General features: G+C 39.0%; 1 protein-coding gene across 5 annotated transcripts in view; it reads right to left on the reverse strand.

The window, feature by feature from the left end:
• ank2b (ankyrin 2b, neuronal) overlaps positions 1 to 25,186 on the reverse strand; it is an 88,929-nt gene that overhangs the window by 23,701 nt on the left and 40,042 nt on the right. For 3 of the 5 annotated variants that reach the window (XR_010915733.1, XM_067523810.1, XM_067523812.1), the window contains exons 21-39: positions 23,432 to 23,530; positions 23,055 to 23,153; positions 21,230 to 21,302; positions 20,848 to 20,901; positions 19,172 to 19,313; positions 17,921 to 18,008; positions 17,131 to 17,234; positions 15,095 to 15,133; positions 13,106 to 13,330; positions 12,015 to 12,113; positions 9,570 to 9,724; positions 9,257 to 9,468; positions 8,182 to 8,386; positions 7,993 to 8,089; positions 7,657 to 7,885; positions 5,649 to 5,774; positions 5,401 to 5,523; positions 4,611 to 4,643; positions 3,176 to 3,197 (exon numbers count right to left, since the gene is read on the reverse strand). Coding sequence is in view for 4 of the 5 variants with exons in the window: in XM_067523810.1 (XP_067379911.1) it covers positions 3,176 to 3,197; positions 4,611 to 4,643; positions 5,401 to 5,523; positions 5,649 to 5,774; positions 7,657 to 7,885; positions 7,993 to 8,089; positions 8,182 to 8,386; positions 9,257 to 9,468; positions 9,570 to 9,724; positions 12,015 to 12,113; positions 13,106 to 13,330; positions 15,095 to 15,133; positions 17,131 to 17,234; positions 17,921 to 18,008; positions 19,172 to 19,313; positions 20,848 to 20,901; positions 21,230 to 21,302; positions 23,055 to 23,153; positions 23,432 to 23,530 (2,224 nt within the window). In the remaining variant the exon portion in view is untranslated. The remainder of the gene's footprint in view (positions 1 to 3,175; positions 3,198 to 4,610; positions 4,644 to 5,400; positions 5,524 to 5,648; positions 5,775 to 7,656; positions 7,886 to 7,992; positions 8,090 to 8,181; positions 8,387 to 9,256; positions 9,469 to 9,569; positions 9,725 to 12,014; positions 12,114 to 13,105; positions 13,331 to 15,094; positions 15,134 to 17,130; positions 17,235 to 17,920; positions 18,009 to 19,171; positions 19,314 to 20,847; positions 20,902 to 21,229; positions 21,303 to 23,054; positions 23,154 to 23,431; positions 23,531 to 25,186) is intronic. The other 2 variants (XM_067523809.1, XM_067523811.1) reach the window with 2 other exon arrangements.

Raw genomic sequence — 25,186 nt, forward strand, 5'->3', positions numbered from 1 at the left:
CTTATACCATATATGATGATTTGCCATGCATTTTAGCAATGAGCAGATCATTCATTTTCAAAGAATCTAAGGAAGAAGAAGGACCCCAGGCGCATTAGTAAATTACATTTTGAAGGAAGGGAACATATTGTAATTCCCTTTACCCTTCGTTCTCCCTTTTGGCTATCTACTGTAAATGTCTAAAACATAACTCAAATAAAAGCTGAAACAACACACAAAACAGGGCACAAAACCATAAGCTTATGGTATTGTGAGGGGGGATTCCAAAATAAAAGCACACCAACAAGACATTACAGACAATCAAAGAGACATTACAGCAAAAGCCCACACATACACATTTATGTAAGGCAAGTTATTTCCATGCAAAGCAAAGGGAAGTGCAAGTGGGAAGGTACTGGTGAAGAGTGAATGAGAGGAGTAAAAAGTTTAGTGTAGCGATTAAATCCAGAATTAGAGGATTAGAGAAGCGAAGGATAACGAACTGCTTATCCCCATTCAATGTGGTGCTGTTGTGTGTTGCATATTATCCGCATAACATTTCTTTATTATCTTTAGTGCATATTCGAATTGTCCTCAGTGATGCATCTACTTTGGTCAGTATTTAAACGTTTATATAAATTCTCAAGTATACAGTTAAAGTGTATTGTATTGGCCCATTTCTATTAGTGACATTTTCACTTTGCTACATACACAAACTAAATGGGAAAGAAGGCAGAAGGACAGGGTGTGTGGGTGGGAAGGCAGAATACATTTTCTTTTATCATTACACTAGAGGACTCGGAAAGAATAATAATATTCTGGCCTCTAATTTCCTTGGAACTGGTGGTAACAAAATCCCTAACAACCAGTTTCAACAACTCTGAGTGCAAGCGCATGTATGTGAGCACATTTGTGTGATCAGAGGTGCTAGTACAACCCGACACAGCATGACACGAACTGCAGACAAAGATGACACAAGTGAAGTCTAGATGTACTTTTGTGGTGACACATATAATAAGTTACATTTCCTTCCTTGTGCTACAGTACATGTATAGGTACAGTTACTTAATGGCAAAGAGTGAAAACAGTGAAAACTTTGGGATTGGTTTCTCATTGGGCCTGACCCTTGGTACCAATCTAAAACTATTAAAGCTGTCCTCTAAAATTTATATCAAAGTGAGGGATGCACAAATGAAAATGATTTTTTTTTTCCTGATTTCTTAATTTCTGAGTAGGTGAAAATGTTCAATATCCTTCAATGTGAACACACATTACATTTCATCATCGGAGCTGAATTATTACCCAACTGTTTGTACAACCTCTGTCGCATCGCTCTGCCTACGTCAACAGAAATGGGTTTGTTCGCAAGCACAAAGAATTAACACTATGAAAGTGGCATTGTGACACGTATTAGCAGTAATCCTAACTTTGAGGCCAGCATAAAATTAGAAGCCGTTATCACATAAACATCACCACAGTTTGAATTCATTTTTTATGTACATACGTAGATGGAGGTGTTTAATGCTTCCCTTATATATTCGGTCTCAGAATTGTGAATGGGAAAGAGGTCAATTAAAGGCAGGTGTTAAATCAGAAAAAAGAAAAGTAAAAATAGAAGTTAAGGCTTAGGAAAAAATGTACATTTACATGGGCAGGTGCACATAATGTTTTGTTTGTTTGTGTGACAGGACAAAAACAGATGATACTTAAATGGCTTTGTTAAGACATGTATGTTCAACAATTAAGCTTAAGGGTTAATCCTCTGCACTCTGTTCAAATGCATTAGTCTGACATGTAATACCCATTAAGTGTCACCGCTTTTGTGATATTACAACCCCAGTTTAAAAAGAAGCTGGGACGATGTGTAAAATGTAAAATAAAAAATAAATAATTTTCAAATCACAAAAACCCTTTTTTTTTTTTTTTTACATTAGAACATAAACAACATATCAGATATTGGAAGCGAGATATTTTACCATATCATGGAAATTATTAGCTAATTGTGAATTTGATGGCAGCAACACATCTCAAACAAGTTGGAAGAGGGGCAACAAACGGCTAGAAAAGTAATTGCCAAAAATCAAAAACAAAGGAGGAGGAGCATTTGACAACTAATTACGTAAATTGGCAACAGTTAGTAATATGACTGGCATTTCTGAGAAGCAGATCCTCTGGAATGTAAAGATGAGCAGAAGTTCACCAATCTGTGACAAACTATGCCAAAACACTGTGGAACCATTTATGAACAATGTTCCTCAATGTAAAATTGCAAAGACTTTGAAGATCCCACCATCTACAGCAAAGAACATTATCAAAAGATTGAGAGAATCAGGAGGAATCTCTGTGGAAAAGGGACAAGGCCAAAGGTCAAAACTGGAAGCATGGGATCTTCAGGCCTTCAGGCAGCACTGCATTAAAAACAGGCCTGATTCTCTACTGGACATCACTGCATGGGATCAGGAACACTGTCTGTGAACTCAGTTCACTGTGTGATCCACAAATGTAAGTTAAAGCTGTATCATGCAAAGAGGAAGCCAAATGTGGACTTGATCCAAAAATGGCTCCATGTTCTCAGGGCCAAATCTAATTTAAAATTGTCTGAGGCAAAATGGAAAACTGTTCTGTGGTCAGATGAATCAAAATTTGAAAAAAACATTTTGGCAACCATGGACGGCGTGTCCTGCGGACTAAAGAGGGAAGGACCCATCCACTCGTTGTCAGCAGACAGTTGAAAAGCCTGCATCTCTGATGGTGTGGGGGGGGGGGGCATTAGTGCCTGTGGTGTGGGCCGCTTACACATCTGGAAAGGGACCATCAATGCTGAAATGTACATAGAGGATTTAGAGCAACATATGCTCCCATCCAGACAATGTCTCTTTCACCCTGTTCCAACTTTTTTGGAGATGTAATATTGCCATCAAATTCAAATGAGCTAATATTTTCCATGATTTGTAAAATGTTTCATTGTGATAACATCTGATTTGTTGTTTATGTTCTATTGTGAATAACATTTGAGTTGATAAGATTTGCAAATCATTGCATTCTGTTTTTTAATTTTTTATTAATTAATTTTTTCTAATTTTACACATCATCTTAACTTTTTTTGAATTGGGGTTGTAGTTTGATAGTTTAGGTACTATTAATATAGAATTTAATAATTTTAGTACATGCTAATACAATAAGGAAAATATCTTACATTTCTCTTGTGTTCTGCTGGCCTGGAAAGAAAACAAATCATTAGTCTTTTATTGCTTGTAGCAAATATTTTAAAAGTAACACTACTTAACAACTATTTTCAGAAAAAGAACATAAATAGCACAACAGCAACAATGATCTATGCTATTGACAAATCATAATCAAATACAGTGCATCCAGAAAGTATTCACAGTGCTTAACTTTGTCCACATTTTGCTATGTTACAGCCTTTTTCCAAAATGAATCAAATTCATTATTTTCATCAAATTCTATTCCTCATTCTGCAAAGCCCTGTGATGTGAAAAAAGTTTGCTTGAAATCTTTGCCAATGTATTAAAAATTAAAAACAAAAACAATCACATATACATAAGAAATAATGGCCTTTGCCATGCCACTCAAAATTACGCTTTGATGGATCCTGTTACTAGATGTTCACTCTAAAAGAGCTCCGGTGTTTCTCTGTGGAGAGAGAACCTTCCAGAAGAACAACCATCTCTGCAGCATTCCACCAATCAGGTCTGTATGGTAGAGTGGCCAAACAGAAACCACTTCTCAGGAAAAGGCACATTACAGTCTCCCTGAAGGACTTTCAGACCATGAGAAACAAAATTCTCTGGTCTGATAAAACAAAGATTGATCTCTTTGACCTGAATGCCAAGTGCCATGTCTGAAGGAAACCAGGCACTGCTCACCACCTGGTCAATACCATCCCTACAGTAGAGCATGGTGGTGGCAGCATCATGCAGTGGGGATGTTTTTCAGCAGCAGGAACTCAGAGACAAGTCAGGATCGACGGAAAGATGAATGCAACAATGTACATTCTTGATGAAAACCAGAGCACTCCCTATCCAACCTCACTTGAGAGCTTGAGAGGTACCGCTAAGAAGAATGGGAGAAACTGGCCAAAAATATTGAGCAAAGGCGGTGAATACTTATGTACATGTGATTTTTTTTCTTTTTTCTTTCCCGTTGTTATAATTATTGTATGTTAAGTATTGTTTGTGGCTCAGCTGGTAGAGTGGCTACCTACACCCCCACTCTTGCCGACCACATGCTGAAGTGTGCCTGGGCAAGACACTGAACCCCCAACGGCCCATGCTCATACCCAGCCACGCAGTGCTGGATTGGGGAGGAAGGGCATCTGGTGTAAAAACTGTGCCAACATGCGGAAAAATGATACGCTGTACTGAACTCAAAAGACAAAAGGACAAAAAAAAAAAAAAAAAATGGAAAAGAAAAAGTATTGTTTGTAGAATTTTGAGGAAAATAATGCATTTAATCAATTTTGAAATAAGACTGTAACATAACACGTGAATACTATATGGGTGCACTGTTATACAAGTATTTGTGAACGTTGTTATGGTTAGACAGTGGCAAGAACAGGCCAGCAGAGCTAGTTAGTAGAAGAGGGAGGGGGAAGCCGTGGCTGATGTTACCTGCTCCTCTTGCTCTTGGTCTGAATCGGACTCCTTTTGGAAGCAAGAAGCAGCAATAAGCGGAAAGATGTACAGGTAGAAACAACAGCAACATTAAGGGAGAAAAAATACAGTGGGCAATGTACAATGGTTACCATAGCAATACATACAACCTGTCATTGTGATTTTAGGGAAAACTAAAGTCTTTAAAGCTGCATTAGGCTTTAAATATAAATGTTTTAATCTATAAACACTGTTGTTTTTTGAAAGATTTCTATACAAGCAATTCACATTATATGACAAATATATATGCATATATATATATATATATATATATATATATATTTATTTGTTCCTGCTCTGATTTTGAGCCACCAGCCAATAATGATGCCTAGTACAGCCTTGAAGTTCCCCCGATGCATAGAAAGTCAACTGACACAGTAAAGAGCAATGAACATTCAAAACAAAAATGCTTTTTAAAGCAGTGTAATTTAGTGTCAGGCATACAGTATCAAATATAAAATAATACAACGAAATCCAAACCTATGCGTAAGAATCCTGAATAGGTAAATAAATGGCATTGCATTTTTAGACTAATGTAAGAAGAAGTAAAAGATTAGCATGTATTACAGATGGTTCAAAGAGACATGCTGAAGATTGTAGTATAGTCGAGCTGCAAGCAACCAGAGCAAGCACTTACTTTTTCTTCTTAATAATGACTAGCAACAGTTATTTTTATGTGCCAACTAACAAGATATCGTAAAGAAAGGATCCTGTGCTGTCAAGTTAAATACCAGTGTAGTGCCCTCACCTTGCAGTATGATGGGAGGCTGATGTTGAGGTTGCATATGGCATTTTGGGCGAGTGACCTGTGGTTCCTGGGTTCTTTCATAAAAGACAAACGGCCACAGGGCTCCTGAGTGTTGTCTCTGATCTGCAAAATGAAAGTTATGTGCACTGAGAACAATTCACTACAGTAAATTAGCATTTCATGCTAATGCACTGTGCATAAAATGTTGTGTTTGTTTCTGCGTGTAAGAAAAAAGAAACATTCCTTACTTTGATAAACAGTGATAATCTGTTCTCCTTAAAGGCAAAGAAGCTGAAGAGGTGATGCTGGCCACTTTTGGTAAGAGGAACAAGGTTTCCAAAGCAGTCTGCATAGATAGGTTTGCCCTCCAGTACCTGCAAAAAACACGTAAGTACAGGGGCTGCATAGTAACGTCCAACTACGAAAAACACTTAAAGCGTCGATAAGTAACATGTACGCCACACAACACACAACTGCAGAGGGTCAGATCCTCCAGCTTGCTAGCAGAGGTGGTCAGAACCGTGGAAGCGAGGCGTTATCACGCAAAAGTATCAGACTGGCTTTCGCTTGTTGGCGAGACCTAAACGAGATTAAAGAATGCAAGAAAGATGCCAAGCTGCTGCGTCTTTTTTTCTTCTTTTACACCGGTAAGTAAAAAATGATTAGGTACTTGCTTCTGCATATCATGCGTCGTTGCGTTGGCTTAATATGTTGTAAGTTAGTAAGTTGTTTAATTTTCTTCGTAATAATGCTGAATATGAGTACGCTACACATCTGGCTTAATTGATACTGTGCTTTTTTTGAATTCGTTTGATAGATATAGTGAATTGTCATTAGGCCAATGTGAACATGGGGCCGTACTGTTTCTAGTTACCTGACTTTCTGCAATGTCACAAGCTGCCCTCTGCTGCTCTGGGGATCATCGTCAGATCCCTGTCCTTCTCTGGCAGCTCATGCTGCTGCTACAGCTGACACCTAATTACTCGGTAATCAAATCCAATCAGCACAGTGATTGATTACAGTGTTGTTTTTCAGCTGATAAAGACATTTTTTACTTGTGCATAAAGACTTGTGAACTGAACAGAGATGTTAGTGTTTGCCCCTGTTTTATAACATCTGTCAGCTGATATATAACAGGTTTCAATCTTATGTCTTAAATTTAAATTCCGATTATTCCGTTTCTATTCCATTTATCTACTTTCTCCATATTTCTGTAGCAACCTGACTTTCTTCTTTCTGCTCATCAGCAATATTTAAAGTAGCAACATCACAAAGTAGTAACATAACTCAAATGTGCACAGTGGTAATTATCGTAGTAATAGTTTCAGCAGTTTATATAGTTATCTAACATAAAATTATAGTGTAGATTCTTTCTAATTAATTTTGGCTGACTTTGTGGCTCATGACAGAAGCCCCTACAGTGTTTACAGCCTGTTCGCTTAACTAGGAACAATATGTTTAATCTTTAGCAGCATGAGTGGGCAGTGAATTGAAAGTCCATGTTAACAGAACACTAGGCTCCAAACAGGGATGAAATGTAAAAGAAAAATTGAGCAAATTCTTGCTCTGCATTTGAGAGCTGACTGAAAATATTTAAGACCTATCCTACCTGAATTTAAGAACTTTCAGGACTTTTTACGGCCTTTAATTAGTAAATGTCAATTTACTAGATGCTGGATGCACTGCATCAGGCCACCCTGATGATGTCACTTTAATGTTGCCATTGTAAAAAGATTTTCGTGCTTAATACAGTCATCACTCTTTGGCTTCTGTAAGTTATTTGCTGATTTAGTAACAGCTTTAACTTCTTAACAAACGCACATTTATCCCTGTCAATGAGGACTGGCCTTTACCAAAACGGTGTAAAGGGGAATTAGACTCAACAACTGTGAGGGGGAAATAGCAAAGTCTTGTCACTTTTGTCACAATTGTCACTGCATTCAGAAACAACAAACCGACACACTATACCATGGCCTTTAAACTTATTGAAAAATGCTTTGTCCCCACAATCTTCCAAATACTAAACCTGAAATTTCAAATGAATGTGTAGGTTTGTTTTGAAATCTCAACTGAAATAAAGATTAAAAGATACATCTGGTCATCCATCCATTGTCTGTACCATTTACCCTGTAGAAGTTCATGGTGGGGCCTGGTCCCAGCTGACCTTGGGTAGGACCTAGGTAGGGGCACACTTTGGACAGAAAATCATTCACACCAAAATTCAGAGCTAGGGGCAATTTAACTCTCTTCTCTCACCTCTACGTCTCGGCTGCGAGCCACCTCAGTGAAGTTCTCCTGCTGCTCTAGTGTTTTGTCAATCTTGTCGTCAGTCATACAGAAGCAGCGCAGTCGGGCTTCAATGGGGTCATGGGTCTTGGCAAAGATCACAAACTTGGCCATGTAAGGAACACAGATAATCTCCCGGTACACTTGAGTGGAGAAGTTGACAGATTCCTGAACTTGGCGACAGTCTATCAGCCAGAACCTAGAAACCAGAAAGCAATTAAAAAGAGTCAATGAGGTTATGACTTTATGCCAGCAACAGGTTTGTTACTTTAAATGAGCAGTCGTTATAAAACTAATATGTGGTACCTAGCAGACACATTGGTGGTAAAGGAGACACAGTCGTTGATAAATGTTAATGGAGTTGTTCCTGTTATATCCTCCCATTGCGCTGGAGTGGTTCCACCTGCAAATGAACAAAAACACAAAATTACTTTATTACAATATTATCGTGTACATTTAGTTGGTTTTGTCACAGAGTCATTTGTGTTCTCTAACCGGTGATACTGCAGAGCAGTCGTAAGGTGGGGGTCCCCCCCCCGAAACCGTTGAGGACTGGGTCAGAGTTGCACTTTGGGACAGGGATGGTCATGGTGATGGGTTTGTGGAACTTCCTCCTGCGGGGCTCTAGTGTTACAATAGGGCTGAAGGTGGCCTTGTTTCCCAGGATCTTCCTGGCTACATCTATAGTCACTGGCTGAGCCTGGAAAAGTGGAGAGGATAAATGGTAAATGTTCTGCACGTATATAGCACTTTTCTACCTATTGGTACTCAAAACTCTTTACACTGGTTCTTATTCACCCATTCACACTGATGGGGGAGCTGCTATGCTGCTGGCCAACACTCACCAGGAGGAACTAAGTTGGGGTTCAGTGTCTTGCTCAAGGACACTTGGACATGTGACCTGAGGAGGTAGGGATTGAACCAACAACTGTAAGATTGGTGGACAACCACTCTACCTTCCTGCGCCACAGTCGTTAGTATTTTTGTCTGTAGTAAGGTTTCTCTGCTTAACTAAAATTGGTGCATGAAACTTTGTACTAGGACTAACAAGTACTAGTCTACAAGTTATGACATACAAGAACCAACTAAAGCTTTGTATGTCTATGTATGCCCACATGAACCAAAGTCATATACATGGTATGAGATTACTCCAAGTACATTCCTTTTATGGGGACATTTTCTGAAGATAAAATTTCGGATAGAATCTTTCCAATTGATCCAACCCTGCATCTACTAAAATGAAAGCAGAAAAAGCACATAAAATATGATTGGCTACAAAATGTCTTAATGATAAGACGCAGGTTTAACAGGTCAAACAGTTGTGTGATAGAAATGTCCATGCTGCCCAGAGGATGAATGCCACTGTAAGGAGGACTATATATTTTGTGGATTTTGTTGATAAACTACCAGAAAATGTGGTTGAGGCATTTATGCTAAAAACTTTATTTAAATTATACGGATGGCAAAACCCCTCAAACGTAACTTTAAAACCTTCCCCACAATCTGTGTATTATGATAAGATGAATTCAAAAAATGAGGGAAACGTATAAAGTAATGTTTGGTCAATTACCTGCAGCCCAACTCTGATCCTTTTGGTTAGGGCACCCTCAGGGAAAACTGCCTGAACTTGGGGCACAACTGTGCTGCTCAGAATACCTCCCTCAGGACCTATCAGATTACTGTCCTGCTTGATGCGTGACACTACTGCAAAGTATTGTGGAAAATCTCTGGTGATGATACGGCAAATACGCTTACGCTCCAGCTCCTCAGGTGTGTCAAGCTCTAGAGGGCGGAAGCAAATATACAGGTGTCAATGTGTTGTTGTTGGGTTTTTTTTTTATTAAGTCATGGTGCTGTCTACCAGTAGACCATCAGAGACTGACCCTCATCCATGCCGTTGAGTATCTGGTTGAGTTCCTCCTGGGTGTATTCACAGTGATGCTCCTTCCAGCTTTCTCCTGTCTCACTTCTTAAGATCACTAGCTCCCTCTCCTTCCCCCGCAGGGCAGCAAAGTGGGGGATCTCTACAATCACAGGACTGGACGGACAGAAGGAAAGTAGAGTAAGCTAGTGAAAACACAATGTAATGTTCAATAACACTGTGTGGAGCTTCCTGTGTGAATTTGTATGTGCAGTATGTCAATACTTTTGAGCTTAATTAAACTTGGAAGGACTGACAATGACACTGCAGCAAAAGACAGAGTTCATCGTGTGACCACAGCCTTAGCCCAGCAACGGAGTCCCACATAGAGGACGTAAGCTACAAATGCAGGACTCAATTTTAGCCAATTATGATGAGAACGTGCACAATCAAGGATTAGGTATTGGTGTAAGGAAAAATTAGACTGAAAACTTAAAAAAAGTTTTAAACTACCACTCTGCTACTTACCTCAGGACCATAATCAAGCAACAAGCTAGCAACAACACATAGATCTCTACAAATGTGGACAGTGACAAAATGTGCATCGTTTTGGCTCTGTACACTGCCGCAATGGCTTTGAAATAAAATAGTCAGGATGTGCTTGAAGTGTAGACGGTGAACTAAAATGTAAGAGGCTTAAAGTATTGGATAAATCACGCAGGAATTTTGTGGCTCAAATGGTTCCATGGTCAAGTTTGTGTAAGGAGCTTTCACTGTCATTAAAGCAGTTCACAGCAAGAGAGAGAAAAAAAGATCAACTGTACAGTATTTTGATCATTCTTTAAAAAAAAAAAAAGAACACGCTGGTGGGTTCAAGAACACCGAAAGGCCTGGAAGACAATGAAAAACTATGATGGTGCAAGAATCCTTTGCCTGGTGAAGCAAAAAGATGGGTCATAAATAAAATACGGTTCAGGAAGTAGGTGTGTCTGTGTCAAGTATCAAGGGAAGACTTCACCAGAGGCAATAGAAAGGGTTTACCACAAGATGTAAACCACTGGTTACTCTCCAATACAAGAAGACGAGAGTTTAACAAAAGACACAGAAATACCCGTACAGGTCTGGAACAATAACCTATAGGCAGATGAGACCAAGATGAGACCAAGATCAACTTCTACCAGGATCAACTTCTACCAAGATCAACTTCTACCAGGAAAAAAGAAGGATCTGGAGAAGGGAAAGAAACTGCTCATGATCTGAAGCTAGAACCTCATCTACGAAACATGGTGGAGGTAGTGTTATGGCGTGGAAGTGTAAGGCTGCCAAAGGAACTGATTGTCTTTAATTTATGAATGACATCACTGCTGACAGAGGCAGTGGAACAAATTCTGAAGGCCTACTGGAACTTATTTGCTCAAATTTAGCCAAATGCTTGAAAACTCAGTGCTTTGCAGTGCAGATGGACCCAAAGTATACTGTGAAAGCAACCAAAGTAGCAACCAGCAGGCATTTTACCTGCTGAAGGCAAAGCTAAAGGTGAGATACACCATCAACAAGCATAAACTGAAGACTGAAAGAGCACTGCCAGGAAGGAAAATGAGCAACTAGTGATGTCCATGAGTTGCAGACACCAAGCAGTCATTGACTGCAAAGGATGCGCAACAAAATATTAAAACTGAAAATGTTATTTATGGTTACGCAGGATTGCCCAAATGTTTTGGAGGCATCAGATAAGGGGCTCTATAAATAAAAATGACTATAATTCCTACATGGTTCATCAAATCATTTTCATCTAACCTTTAATTAAAGAGGAGACTCTACACTTAAGCACATCTTTATTGTTTCATTTCAAATGCAGTGTGGTGGCATAGAGATCCAAAATAAAAAGTGTGTCACTGTCTAAATATATATGACTGTATAAGAAGCATGCTACACTGTACAGATACAATTGGATATGTGGGACAAATCCCAGCTAATATAGTAGAACTGCTGACCTTTCATGCAATATTTAAATGTTTTTTTTGGCCTGACAATACATGATGGTGTTTTTTCTTCCCCTATTGGTACAATTTTTGACAATAAACACTTAGCATGAAGTGAGGGTCACCTCATTCTGTAACTACAGTAGTTGGAGCCACACAACCATTTGAATTTCACATAAAAATGACAACTCATCTTGTTCTACCACACGTAATAAAAATGAAACAAGGAAGCATGAAAACAAACTAATGAAAAAGGCTAAGCAGACAAAAAGAATAAAGTAAGATGGAGCAAAGTAATATCAAAGGAACTTGACATCTAGAGGATAGTCAGTACAAGGTAATCTGGAGTAGACACTAGCAAGCAGGACAACACAATAATGCATGGGCAAAAGAATGTCAGATGGAAGGGTCTGTAAAGGAATACACAGAGACTGGCATCCATGGATTGTTTCATATGCAAAAACGTTGATTTTGTTCCACCCTACCCAAGGAATTTTGTCCCCGGCGGGCCGAGCTGGAGGATTCTGCTAACCAAACTCTCTCCCTCATTAAGAGGTGGAGGGGCACTGGGGAGGTGAAGTTTACTGTGTGATCAACCAAGCATCCATACGCAGCAGTGAGGAAGAAAGAGCACACACACAATGTTTTGGTTTGGTTCAAAATAGAAACCTTTGGGATGGATGTGCAATACTTGAATGAGATGATTAATTTGTAGCTGTATTCTATGAAGACCAAAACTGTTCAAAAGTCAATAATCAAGGAGAGATTAAACACAAATTATGTAACCATAAAAATGTGAAATTATAGACTCCAATGAAATATTATTTCAACCTACTTCTTTTTATAATAACAGTTTTTTTGTATTTTTTTAGCTCAGGTCAATTTTTTTTTTTCCCCTTTTGAATTTATATTTCATTCCTTTGGTGTCATGGCTGTTGTATCATGCTCCTTTTACCTGCTTTATCAATCAAGACCAACAGGGGAATGACAGAGAGGGAGAGAGAAAGATATGCTGTAGTATATCAAACATTACCCAGCAGAGGGCAGAATCTGAGGCCACATATCAAACCAATCATGGTGCAAACTTCTTAAGGTGGAGTTAATTAGAAAAGGCTTTTTCATTGGGGGTTAAGGATCAGGTTAAACAGAATTAGATTACAGCTGCATGCTAAAGAGCAAAGGTAAACAGATTCCTGGTAGTGGGACAAAGCAAGAGCAGATACAGTAACAGATTTAGTAAGGCAGAGGCAGGGGAAAGCAGGGCAGCAGCTGGTAGGCTTCTTATTAGACAGGAAATAAATCAGTGTCATTAACCTATATGTAGGGGGAGGGGGTCCTCTTCTTTCTGCCTTACATGCATCTTCAACTGTTCATCTTCACTTTCTAGTTTTTTATTAGATTTAATATTAAATGTATAGAACAAATGTGTAAAACATGTTTTCAAATAATCTTTATGTAGTATTATTACATTTGTCTGCATCTTTGATATTTTGAAGTTTAAATCTTTCTTAATCCACTACATCAACTTACTTTGGCAATCATTCATTCATTCCACTGTCCATAACTGTCGTCTTACCCAAGGAACTGGGCTCCTGAGGGACCAACCTCGATAAGCCTGCTGGCCAGGCCCTCGCCTTCAACCATTGGGGGCATGGTGGCCAGACGGTGCCTCTTCACCAGCCGGCACGTGACCCGTGTGGGTGCGCTGCACTTCCTGGGAGGGATGATAATGTGCAGGCCGTTGTGCCGGCAACCACGCATGGCTCCCCCCCTAGCATCCACCATGAAGCTGACCAGAAAGCTAAGGTGGAACAGGACATAATTCTACAATTTAAAGATATAGTCCAGCTGATCCATTAAGTGATGACAACACAGACACCAACGGTAGCAGCATCTTAAAAGCTGAGAATTTAAAATGTATTCAAAATTTTAAAAGTTTCATTTAAAAAGACTAATGACTACTAGGAATATTTGTACCGGGGGGTTGAAAGATTTACGTACATCTTCAGAATGTTGTAAAAGGCTACGAAGCAGATCAATCTGGCAATATCTTTACCTGATTACTTCAGCTATGAATTAGACACTGAAGATATTTGACCCACACAGCACAACGGCAGCCACTGAAAATATATTACTAATACCTACACTGCCTACACTAGAACAAGCACCAACATTTAAGTAACCAATACATACTTAACATTTGAGAAAGTTTAACAAATTTGGGATCCAAAGTTACCAAAACATACTGGTTATACTGAAGCAATATCGTTCTGGTGGCTAAGCGGCAACACTAGGGCTTTCAAACTCATCGTGCAAAATGGCCCAATATTAATTTTTCGTTTAGACATTCGATGGGAAGAGTCCGTAAAACTAATTTTTCTGAGCATTAGAAGCCCCGAAAAATGCCTCTCTTTTTAGAAAGTTTCTATTTGGACCAATATTACGTGGAGAGTCTAGAAGAGCAGTGGGTTTACTTTATTTTAAGTAAAAGTGTGAGTTTATTTTACATTTAAAATTTAAAATAAGAAACAAACTTAGGCTTAAATCAACTACTTCCTGCAGTCCACAATCGGCATCTGCAACCAAGATCTATTTTATGACTGGAATCAACATTTTTTTTTGCCACTGTGCCACTGAGCAACTTTACATTTGACATCCACTTCTCCTTAAAACATCCATGGTCATACCAGACCAAATAAAGTTGTGGCTGCAAACCCCCTGAATGTACTGACGTGAACAAGTGGGTTTTAAAAAGTGTGTGTTATTCTACTTTCATTTGAAAATTGCATAGGCCTGTTTTTATTTATATATTAGTTTTACAACCTTTAATACCGTAAACAGGCCATATTATAATAAACATGAATCTAACATCATAGTCTCATTGTTATCTTGGTGTCTGTTTTCTCAACACTGAATGGAGAATACAGCCAAAAACAACAAACAGTAAGATTGTTCACATTGCATTACAGTTTAAGGCTTTAGAGTGTCCAACTCTGTGACTTTACCACCCATGCAAAGTGTCAAGTGCTGTATGGATCGTCTGAATGGAAGGGGGTATGGGTGTGATGAGGTTACAAACTGGATTGTGCCTGTAGTGCAAACACAACAATGGTTACAACACACAAAAATGTCAATTTACACTTGTTATTGAACTCTGGTTAGGGGTTTCTGTGGTTTGGCTCAATTTGGTAAAACAAATAAAACTACCTTTTCTGACCGACACACAATATGTAATTTCGGTGATTGTCCAGTGTTTTGTACAATAATAAAAAGGAACACTCCTAGGTATGTTAGTGGAAATGCACGATTCACAAGATGTGAGAAATTAACAAACACGTCCTCAACTTTCACCACCTCCTGTTTTTTTTTTTTTTTTTGGCCAGATGACCACATAAATGCAAGACTGTGGCCTGGAGAACCCAATTGAAAGATATACAGTGTAAGGCAGTGTTGGTTAAGAACAGCAACATACACAAACACCTCTCCACCAGGAGAGCACACTGTGAGGGGAGGAAGAGAATGATGAAGATGAGGAGGAAGGTTTAACCAAGGGGCAGAAGGTCACCTGCTGTGGTCTCCATGATCATGGCACGGAGAGGAACGGCTAAAAACAACCACATCACACAGAAAAGAATCAAAAGTCAACCAGGAGCAATTCAGTAAAATAAGAACCCAAAAAGGAAAACGGAGCAGACAAACACAATCAGGATTGGTAAAACAGAAAGCTTCCTGTAGAAGAAATTGAGAAGGTGCTATTGTAACCGCAACTGTACACAATAAGGGTGACCTGACTTTATCAACCCAAGTTTCAGCTGCAGCTTCTGTAACCAGTACTTCTAAATACAATATATTTAGCAAGACCTACAAAACGCTTTGAAAAATATTGCAAATTCCAAATGAATTAAGCAGTAACAAATTTATACTACTTTTGTAATTTTGTGAACTTTAACATTTTTTTATTTGCAAAAGTGAAACAAGCAGACAATTATTGTCTGCCTGATGCACTGAGCTACTTTCCTCCTCTTGTCCCTCTCTCCTCGCCTCTGAACCCACGACTGTGTGTCATTAACTCTGTGTGTTTCCTCCCGTAGTTGTCTTTGTCCTTCTCTGTCCCCCTTTCTCTGTCCGTTTCTGCAGGTGTCCTCGGCTTTGAAGCTGTGTGTCTTCCAGCGTGCAGCTACTGGTCCTACCAACCTGCCCGATGTTTTGTTGTTGCTCTTTTTCTTTTCTCTCTTCACTTTCCACTCCCCCCAACTGGTCGAGGCAGATGGCCGCCCACCGTGAGCCTGGTTCTGCTGGAGGTTTCTTCCTTAAAGGGAGTTTTTCCTCTCCACTGTTGCCTATGGCTTGCTCAAGGGGGAATTGTTGGTTTTTTCTATACACCTTTGTAGTCTTGACTTTATTCAAGTGCCTTGAGGTGACTTTGTTGTGAATTGGCGCTATATAAATAAAGTTGAATTGAATTGAATTGCTGTATTCTCTAAGAAACACCTACTATCGCCTCAGGTAATTCATTGTTGAGCTAAGCTAATACAAAGGCTCTATCCAGTTCTCTGTGATTGATGTAATGCGCTCATTATATCATTTTAAAAAATGAAATATTTCTATTCTAATATTTCTATTTCTGAATGGATAAGTTCAGGCTTACTAAATTGAGAAACATCTAAAAATAAAGCATATGTGCCAAATATTTTCTACATAGAGGAAATATGAATTTAATTCCAGCAAGCAGAATTTATATGAACAATTTTGAGGTGGGTCCAGCAAACTCTTATAAAAATTGGTATTCAAAAGTCAATTTATCTGCATACTCGCTCACTTATTGCATTTATTTCACTGAAATCTGAAGATGGTTAAAATCACGAGACAATCACAGCCTTTCAAGAAAATTAAAGTCTTCTTCTTTTCCTATCGATTGTTCCCTTTCAGGTGTCGCCACAGAGAATCATGTGCCTCCATCTAACTCTGTCCTCTGCATCCTCTTCTCTCACACCAACTAACTTCATGTCCTCTCTCACTACATCCATAAATCTCCTCTTTGCTCTTCCTCTAGACCTCCTGCCTGGCAGCTCCAACCTCAGCATCCTTCTACTGATATATTCACAGTTTCTCCTCTGAACATGTCCAAACCACCTCAATCTGGCCTCTCTGACTTTATCTCCAACACATCTAACATGAGCTGTCCCTCTATTGTCCTAGTTCCTGATCCTGTCCATCCTTGTCCCTCCCAAAGAGAACCTCAGCATCTTAAGCTCTGCTACCTCCATTAATATGGAAATATACTTTGCATTTTTTTTATAATTAACGCAGAGGTACAATATGTTTCCAACCTCTTCCAAGTGAGAGACAGCGCTAAAAAATAAATAAAAACACCAGTTTTAAAAAAAGATAATTAAAAATACTACAAAACAATTGTAACTAACCACTTGTAAAATAATAGCAGCTGTTATCAGGACCTTCATACTATTGTGAAACTTGTTTCTTGAAATTCATTATTTTACAACATATTTCATTATACTGTATGAATGCACACTGCACCCAGTGCTGCCATATCTAATACGGTTTGTATTTAGGTTTTTTCTCAGGTCTGTCTATACCTACCCAGAGTGAATAGGACTGGAGGATAAAGCCACATTGTCCAGGTTTTCTGTACCCCAACTCAGCCTGTATGAATCCCCCTCATTTTCCCTGGCAAGCGTTGGAATCTGAAATGTACCAATGCATAAATGTATCAATACTAAGTGTAAGCCTATGATTTCTTTGCCATTCTTTTAAATATAACCATTGACAATAAGGGGATTTTCATCAAGATTATGTAGATTATGTGTATTTTTGATGTACTAATACTGAGGCAGTTCTCCATGCTGAGGTTAAGTTAACTGCTTCATGTACTTTTTGCTAATGTTTAAATGATAATTGATTGTACTAATCATACGTTTTGTTGGTATAACCCATTTTAGCAAACATCATCAAATAAATATAATAGGAGGACAAAGTATATATACTCACTGACCATCAAATCCACTACAGAAGCTCTGCCATGAGCATTTAAAAGGTGATAATTCCACAATGTGTTTATTATTGAGGTCATAGTGATTGGGGGAGTCCATATATTAGGAGATGGTTCTAATGTTTCGGTCACATCATTTAAAAAAACGGCAGCCAAAATATAAGAACCATTTTTGACGACAATGCACTCCGGTTTAAAATAGTACAAATAGTAAAGTGCGTGTAAAGTGTAGCACAAATATAATATTCTCAGCTCTCTAGTAAATGTAACTACCTTTTTTTCTTCACTGATAAAAACATCATCATATCATAGTCGTGCAACTATTAAATCATTACATATATTTCAACTGCAGTGGCTGTGAGCATGAGCATTACACTATACCTGCTGACTGGTAAGCATCTCATCCAACATGCCTTCGTGTTTAGGGGAGTAGTAGCTGTGGTGGGTGGGTGTAAAGGACCTGTCCGAACTAGAGCAGAGAACATGAAAGCAGTGAAGGTCACATAAAATTCTATAGGGAAAAAAAAACGAAACAATCGATTGTTCGACAAGAGTTAAGTGCCTATAATCATATTTCATCACTGCAATGAAAGTAAGTGATGAAAAAATGTTGTGGAAACTGATTTAGGGACTGAGCAGTGATAGAAGATTGTTAAATGCTGATGCTAAAACAACAGCTAAATATGGTATTGGCTCTTTTAACATTAGGAGTGACTCAGGAACACTGATGAAACAACAGGCCAACAGCATTGAACCAAAAATTATCTGAGGCAAATGTAACATTCAGCTAATGTAAATGTTCTGCACTTACATAGCACTTTTCTACCTATTGGGAATCAAAGCACTTTACACTGCTTGTTATTTACCCATTCACACTTACAATCACACACACACACTCACACACCGATGGGGGAGCTGCTATGCAGCTGGCCAACACTCACTGGCAGCAACTAAGTTGGGGTTCAGTGTCTTGCTCAAGGACACTTCGACATGTGACCGGAGTAGCCGGGGATTGAACCAACAACTGTGAGATTGGTGGACAACCGCTCTACCTTCCTGCGCCACAGTCGCCCCAATAAGCAGAAATAAAAATGCTATTCAAATCAGTTAAAATCCAAATGAAGTCTGTCTAATTTATCTTTCAAACAGTTAAAGCCTAGTGACTGGTCTTGTCTGGTCTGTTCTGTACTGGACTGGTCATTACAGTAGTAGTATTTGGCCAGTATCAGCACATACCTTTGCATTCGACTATGGAGTCATGACAAGGGAGACCAACGATGAAGTATGAGCGGGAGGAGTTGTAAAACACACACACATAATACAGGCAGTTAGTTGAGTTTGTTTTTCAAGTACAAAGGTTTTGTCAGTGTGCACACACACATACACGCTGAGGATAAAGTAAGAACAGCCTCCCACAGATAGCACTATATCAGTAATTAGACAGGAACAGGGTGAAAACAGGAACTAAGTGAAAATAGAAACATAACTGGGTCACAGGGATAGTATGTGAAAACGTAAAAAATATGAAAACATCTACTTTTAGTTAGTTTTTAAAGGCCAAAATTGAAACTACGCTTACTTAAACTGATCTAGTCACTTATTAGAGGGGACAAACATTTGAAAAACAGGTACCTGTCAGTGCGCCCCCCCTCCAGGCTAAAGCGGAGGTAGTTCATTCCATCCAAATACTGTCCTGGCAGAGAGTCATCTCCCAGCTCCCTGAGGTCCTCAGCCCTCAGATACTCCCCTCCGTCACCTGTCATTGTGTCATCACCTTGGGAAGGCGAAACAAAACCTTATGAATTAATACATGAAGAAAGAAGCTTCTGTATGTACTGTTACAAAGTTAGTTTACTGCAGTACATGCATAGACCGCTTCCTCTAGAAACTAACTTTAAAGTTGGCTGTGAAAATCCATTGTTAACCTTGAATAATAATAATAATAATAATTTGACAAAAAACAACAACTTCACAGCAGAATATTGAATATTCACAATGAATATTGTGATCAAACCATCTCTAAATAGAATAAAGCTTTAGTCAGTTCTTTTTATCTACTGCGCTACTTGCCTAGTGAGATAGCTTAGCTGCATCTGATGCTAGCATGCTTACCGCTTAGTTTTTTTTTTTTTTTTTTCACAACTTTGCTGTTGGGTTTGTGTCCCCAATTGCTTAGAATCACTTCTAGAACTAAATAGGAGTTGATGAACGGGGCTTGTAACTACTAAGATCAAGATCTTCAACCTCAGGCCCATCAAGCTAAAAAACAAAGACAAATTAAGCGCCATAACAGATACTTGTTCGACATACTGAATGACAAATCTACAATAATTATTGCAAAATATCACAGGTTTGAGTTAAAGTCTTTTCTACATTTGCAGTACAAATTTCATCCTTAAGAGGATGCAGGAAGGCTTCTCCTACACAGAGGTTTAGATGCATAACCCTTAAAAGTAGTAGACAGATGTGCAGTGTGCAGCTGCAGGAATGCAGTTAAAATGTCCTCATATTCTTGTGCTATAAGAACAGGGGCGGCAGTGGCTCAGCTGGTAGAGCGGCTGCCTACCGACCACAGTTGACCCTGTGCCCACCCCCCCCCCCCCCCCCCCAACCAAATGTCAAGACACTCAACCGCTAACAGCCCACCCTTATCCCCAGCCTTGCAGTGCCAAATCAACATGTGGACAAATATTCCACTGTGGCAACCTTGAACTCACAGAATGAGCCAAAAGGACAAATGAAAAAAGCACACGTACAGTCTTTCACCATGAAAAATAGTTACTTACTCCATTACTCCATGTCACTCTTGAAAGAACTTGAATGAGCTGATTTGCCAAAATGTTCATCTACTCCTTAAAATATAAATATGGACACTGAATGCATTTCACCAAGTCAATTTATAATGAGAGGATCCTTAAGTAAGAGGAAGGATTTTTGCTCACTCTACATTTGAACTCTCTCCACCTAAGATGGCTGCTCTGCATTTCAACGGTTGTGAAAGGTGAAGTAAAATACTGTTTATTAGTGCTTCTGTTTTATGTGTATCTCTTTTAAGCTGTACACATTTCATTGTCCACTTCTGCCTGAACATGCTGCTACAGTGGTTGCACCTGCAAAACACAATTTGTTGTTAGCTAGAACTGGGTGTGGCATCATTCCCAGCTTGGACTTCCACAGTATATGGAATGCAGCATTAGCATCTAACCAAACAGCAGGTGTTAGAGCCTCACATTAACAATGTGAAAAACACAGGTCACTCTGGTAGAATCAGCTCTGCAAGCCTACACACAAAGCACCATGCTGAATACCTTCCACATCCATGAGGTCATCAGACATGATATCATCATCAATGTTTTTCAGTGCTGTGGGTAGACAGCACAGTTACTCATCACATCCTAAATCCTTTAAAGGCTTTAATTGTCAATATGTGAGCAAAAATTTCTCTACTTACAAATCTAGCTGACACACAGCAGCATTAGCTTGTATTGTCTCATTAATGTCTATTGCAATTCTAGTCTAACTTGGTTTCCCCTAACCCCAGAGAAGAATATCTGCTTTCGGTAGTTATCAGCTAGTGACTAACTGTGTCAGTCTGGTACTACTCTAATTGCTGGACACTTTTTCCTTATAGTCTTTTTGAAAGCTAGAACAGGTTCGTGTTGATACACTGTAGTGTGCAACACTACTCACCCTCCTCATCTGAGACGTCCAGTACTTCAGTCATGGTCTCTGGCACGTTCAGCTTATGTTTCTCTGTCACGGTCTGGCAGCAGGGAGGAAATAGATACCATCAACCATCATTCATACTATGCATAAATCATCTTTTCAAGTGATTGCAGAAGAATTCTCTTTCATTGGTTATTTGTCCATGAACGTGGCATCATTGCAAATAAAGAAGGGATCTCAAGCTTATTTTTTTGGGTGGGGTTTGGTTGTAACATGTAAAATTACTGCTAAGGCAATCTCAATTATTGCCAAGGCTATTATATGTTTTTGTGATAATCTATATTGTAATTATCTCCAATATACAGTATCTCACTTGCTGCTCAATAATTCAAACAGTATGAGACTCAGAAATCGTACAAATGCATATGACTTACGACACAGCTTGTTATAATGAAACCCATCATTTGCATCACAGTTCTTTATTGTTTTCACATAACCCAGAATTAAAGATTATATTGGAACTGCAGTATATGAAATTATATTGGAACTGTTATTTCTCATGTTAGAACAACAATTCCATATAAGTTGGCTTAAACAGAATCCAATGTTTTGCAAATCTCATCAACCCATATTTTATTCCCACTAGAACATAAACAATGTATCAGATGTTGAAATTTTACCATTTCATTGAAAATATTAGATTTCTCTTTGTTAAAGGTCTGGACTGCAGGGAGGCCAGTTCAGCACCCGGACTCTTATGAAGCCAGGCTGTTGTGATGGATGCAGTATGTGATTTAGCGTTGTCTTGCTGAAATGTGCAAGTCCTTCCCTGAAAGCAACGTTGTCTGGATGGGAGCATATGTTGCACTAAATCCTTTACGTACTTTTCAGCATTGATGGTTCCTTTCCAGATGTGTAAGCTGCCCACACCACAGGCACTAATGCCCCCCCACACCATCAGAGATGCAGGCTTTTCAACTGTCCGCTGATAACAAGCTGGATGGTCCCACTCCTTGTCACAGCACCCGCTCCCCCACCCTCCACCCTCCTCTCTCCCCCTTCTCTCCCTCTCCCTGCCTGGTTTGTGTATGTGTGTGTGCTTGTTTTGCTCTTCAGCGCACCTGGGGCTGCAGCGGCGGCCACACCTGCATGCAATCATTCACCTTGATGACAGCTGCTCTTATACCGATTTCCTGCACGCCACAAGTCGCCAGATCGTCTCAGAGAGTTAAGGTAAAAAGGCTAGAGTACTCAAATACCGTGGAGAATTCTTTACTCGTTCATTGTATCTCCCGACCTACAGAACCTCTGGTCACCCCACTGCGCCCAGTCATCCTCTCCAGCTCTTCCTCTCCACGGCATCTAATTCCCCGGCTTCCATCCGCCCTCTTCCAGTGATTAACCGCTCCATCGCTCCCTCCTGCATCGGGTCTCCAAGCTCTTACAACCAGACTCTCCCTCCCTGGACGTCGGTCTCCGCCTCCACTGAAAGGCTCCTTTTATACCCAGTCATGTTACTATCTGTTGCCAAGTAACCTACTTAGTTGTCAAATACTTCTCCATTTGTTTTTGGTTTGCGGCAACTACTTTTCCAGCCTTTTGTTGCCCCTGTTCCAAATTTTTTCAAATGTCATGCTGCCATCAAGTTAAAAATGAGCTAATATTTTCCTTCAAATGGTAAAATTTCTCAGTTCCAACATCTGATATGCTGTTTATCTTCTATAGTGAAAATATAGGTTGATGAGATTTGCAAATCATTGCTTTCAGTTTTTTTTCTTTACATTTTCACATCTTCCCAACCTTTTTGAAATTGGAGATGAACCTGTATATGTGTATGTATGTGCCTTACTGTAGTGGTGGTGATGATCTCCTCTGTGACGACCCTCAGGGTGTCCACCACAGAGATGTAGCCCAGCCGCCGAGCAATACCCAGAGCTGTGTTGCCATTCTTGACAAGAAATAAAATATTTACATATGCATATCTCTGTGTTTCTGTGTATGTACCTATATAAGTTAATGAAAAAGGGGTCCTCCTAACAGACCCTTTAAGCAAAGTGAGGAAACTTTGCCAGTACTAACAAGTCTGAAGGCCTGTGTAAAGGTTAAGACTAGGTTGTAGGTTAGGGAATATATAATATGTCAATGAAAGGCCTTACATTAATAGAAATACAAATGAGTGTGTGTGTGTGTGTGTGTATACTTGGGCTTGTGTCCATGTTCACATACCACAGTAATAGCATTGGGCTTGGCACCGTATTGCAGCAGTACATTAATGATGTGTGTGTTTCCTTGCTGGGCTGCCTGGTGAAGAGGAGTGTATCCATTCTGGGATAGAAAAAGTAGAGTAAATAAAGTACAAAGTCATTAAATAAACTCATTATTTATCATTTCACCTGTTCTGATTAGGTCCTTTATAGTCCAAAAGCTGTTATGAAACGGGTCATGATGCAGAGGTAAATTAAGATGAATTTGTGATGCTGGTCTCAATTACAAGGAATTGCAGTGTAGCACACACAAGGCTGCAGAGACAAACTCCTGACCAAAGTAACTAATACTTACCCGTCTCTAGGACGAGTGAGAGGGGAGGTCTCCTCCCTTCCTAGACACATGTTCCCTTCTCTAAGAACAATTAACCTTTTTAACAAGAACAAGACTTCTATGATATGTAAATGTACAGGGAGACTCCTGCTCCTGACTTTATATGTGTAATTTATCAACACCTACTCTAATGTATTATTCATATTTTATTCTGTTTTATCACCTAATGCACAGTTTGTTTACTTTATAGAATTTGAATGTTAATCTCTTTTGATTTTGACTACCAAGACTTTAGGTGCTATCAATAATAAACACATTATCTATATTATTACTTTGAAGAATATCAACATACATACACGATGTCTAAATACTTCATGTCGTGCTTTAATTTCATTAGATTAATTCAGATTGTGGAACAAAACCAGCCTGATGCATATGCTGCATATTATTCATCTTGTCAAAGACCTAAGCATTTTCTCCCAGCAAGAAGTTACAGGCCCATGGTCTTGAAAGTACCTTTCCTTACCTCGTCATCTTTGCCTTTACCTTTTCTTGTAACTCTGTAACGCTTTAGGTTTTGTGGGCTTAATCTTTGTTAAAGTTTTACTGATTTATAACAACCCAATAGAAATTTCTTCTCAAGCAATAGACTGAAGCAACTTTTAGGTTAGAAGCAGTTAATTTTTATAGGATCTACTAAACCAGCCTTAATCCCTCCCCAAGTTACATCTTTGCCAATTATTTAATTTAATTGCAGGTATCCGGACATCCATCAAGAAGAAGTATTTCTTTAGTGAGAGAGATCAAATATCAGAAGAAAGCCCAACTTTGATATGTGACCGATTTATGTCCTGTTTTATTAATGATTAACTGGTTTTAATGAGTGATCTGCTGTTAACCGATAACTGATTTTGCTCTATTTTGAGGATTAAGAAAATGATTGATAATGTGCATGTTTGCTAAATTATTTTGATGCTCTGGTGCGAGACCACTGATAACTCATATTATATGAATGTGGCTGCCAGCACCGCACAGAAAGCAACAAGTAAAACTCTTCAGCGCAATTATCCCACAATGGGGCAACAAGCTACAAAACTGCACGCTCAGCAAACTCACTCCCAATATTCAAAAAACTGCTGAAAACAGAACTCTTCCACATCTTCCTATGCACTTAAATCTACAATTTTTTTTAAAAAAACTTCCTTCCTACTCTTTCTCACACTTTCATCTCTTGAAATGTGAACCCTTTTCTGATAGGACTTTGCTTTTTTCTCCATGTACTTAGAAATTTGTTATGAGAAGAAGTAGCATCTTAAACTAAATACAAAAGAAAACATAAATAAATATTATATTAGTATAAATACTGAATAATCTAAGATGAACAAGGTACATAGGGTTCTTAAATACTAATAACTATCTGCACCTTACAAATATTTCACTTCA

Source organism: Channa argus, chromosome 12 (assembly GCF_033026475.1).
Source record: "Channa argus isolate prfri chromosome 12, Channa argus male v1.0, whole genome shotgun sequence".
Classification (NCBI taxonomy): Eukaryota; Metazoa; Chordata; class Actinopteri; order Anabantiformes; family Channidae; genus Channa; species Channa argus.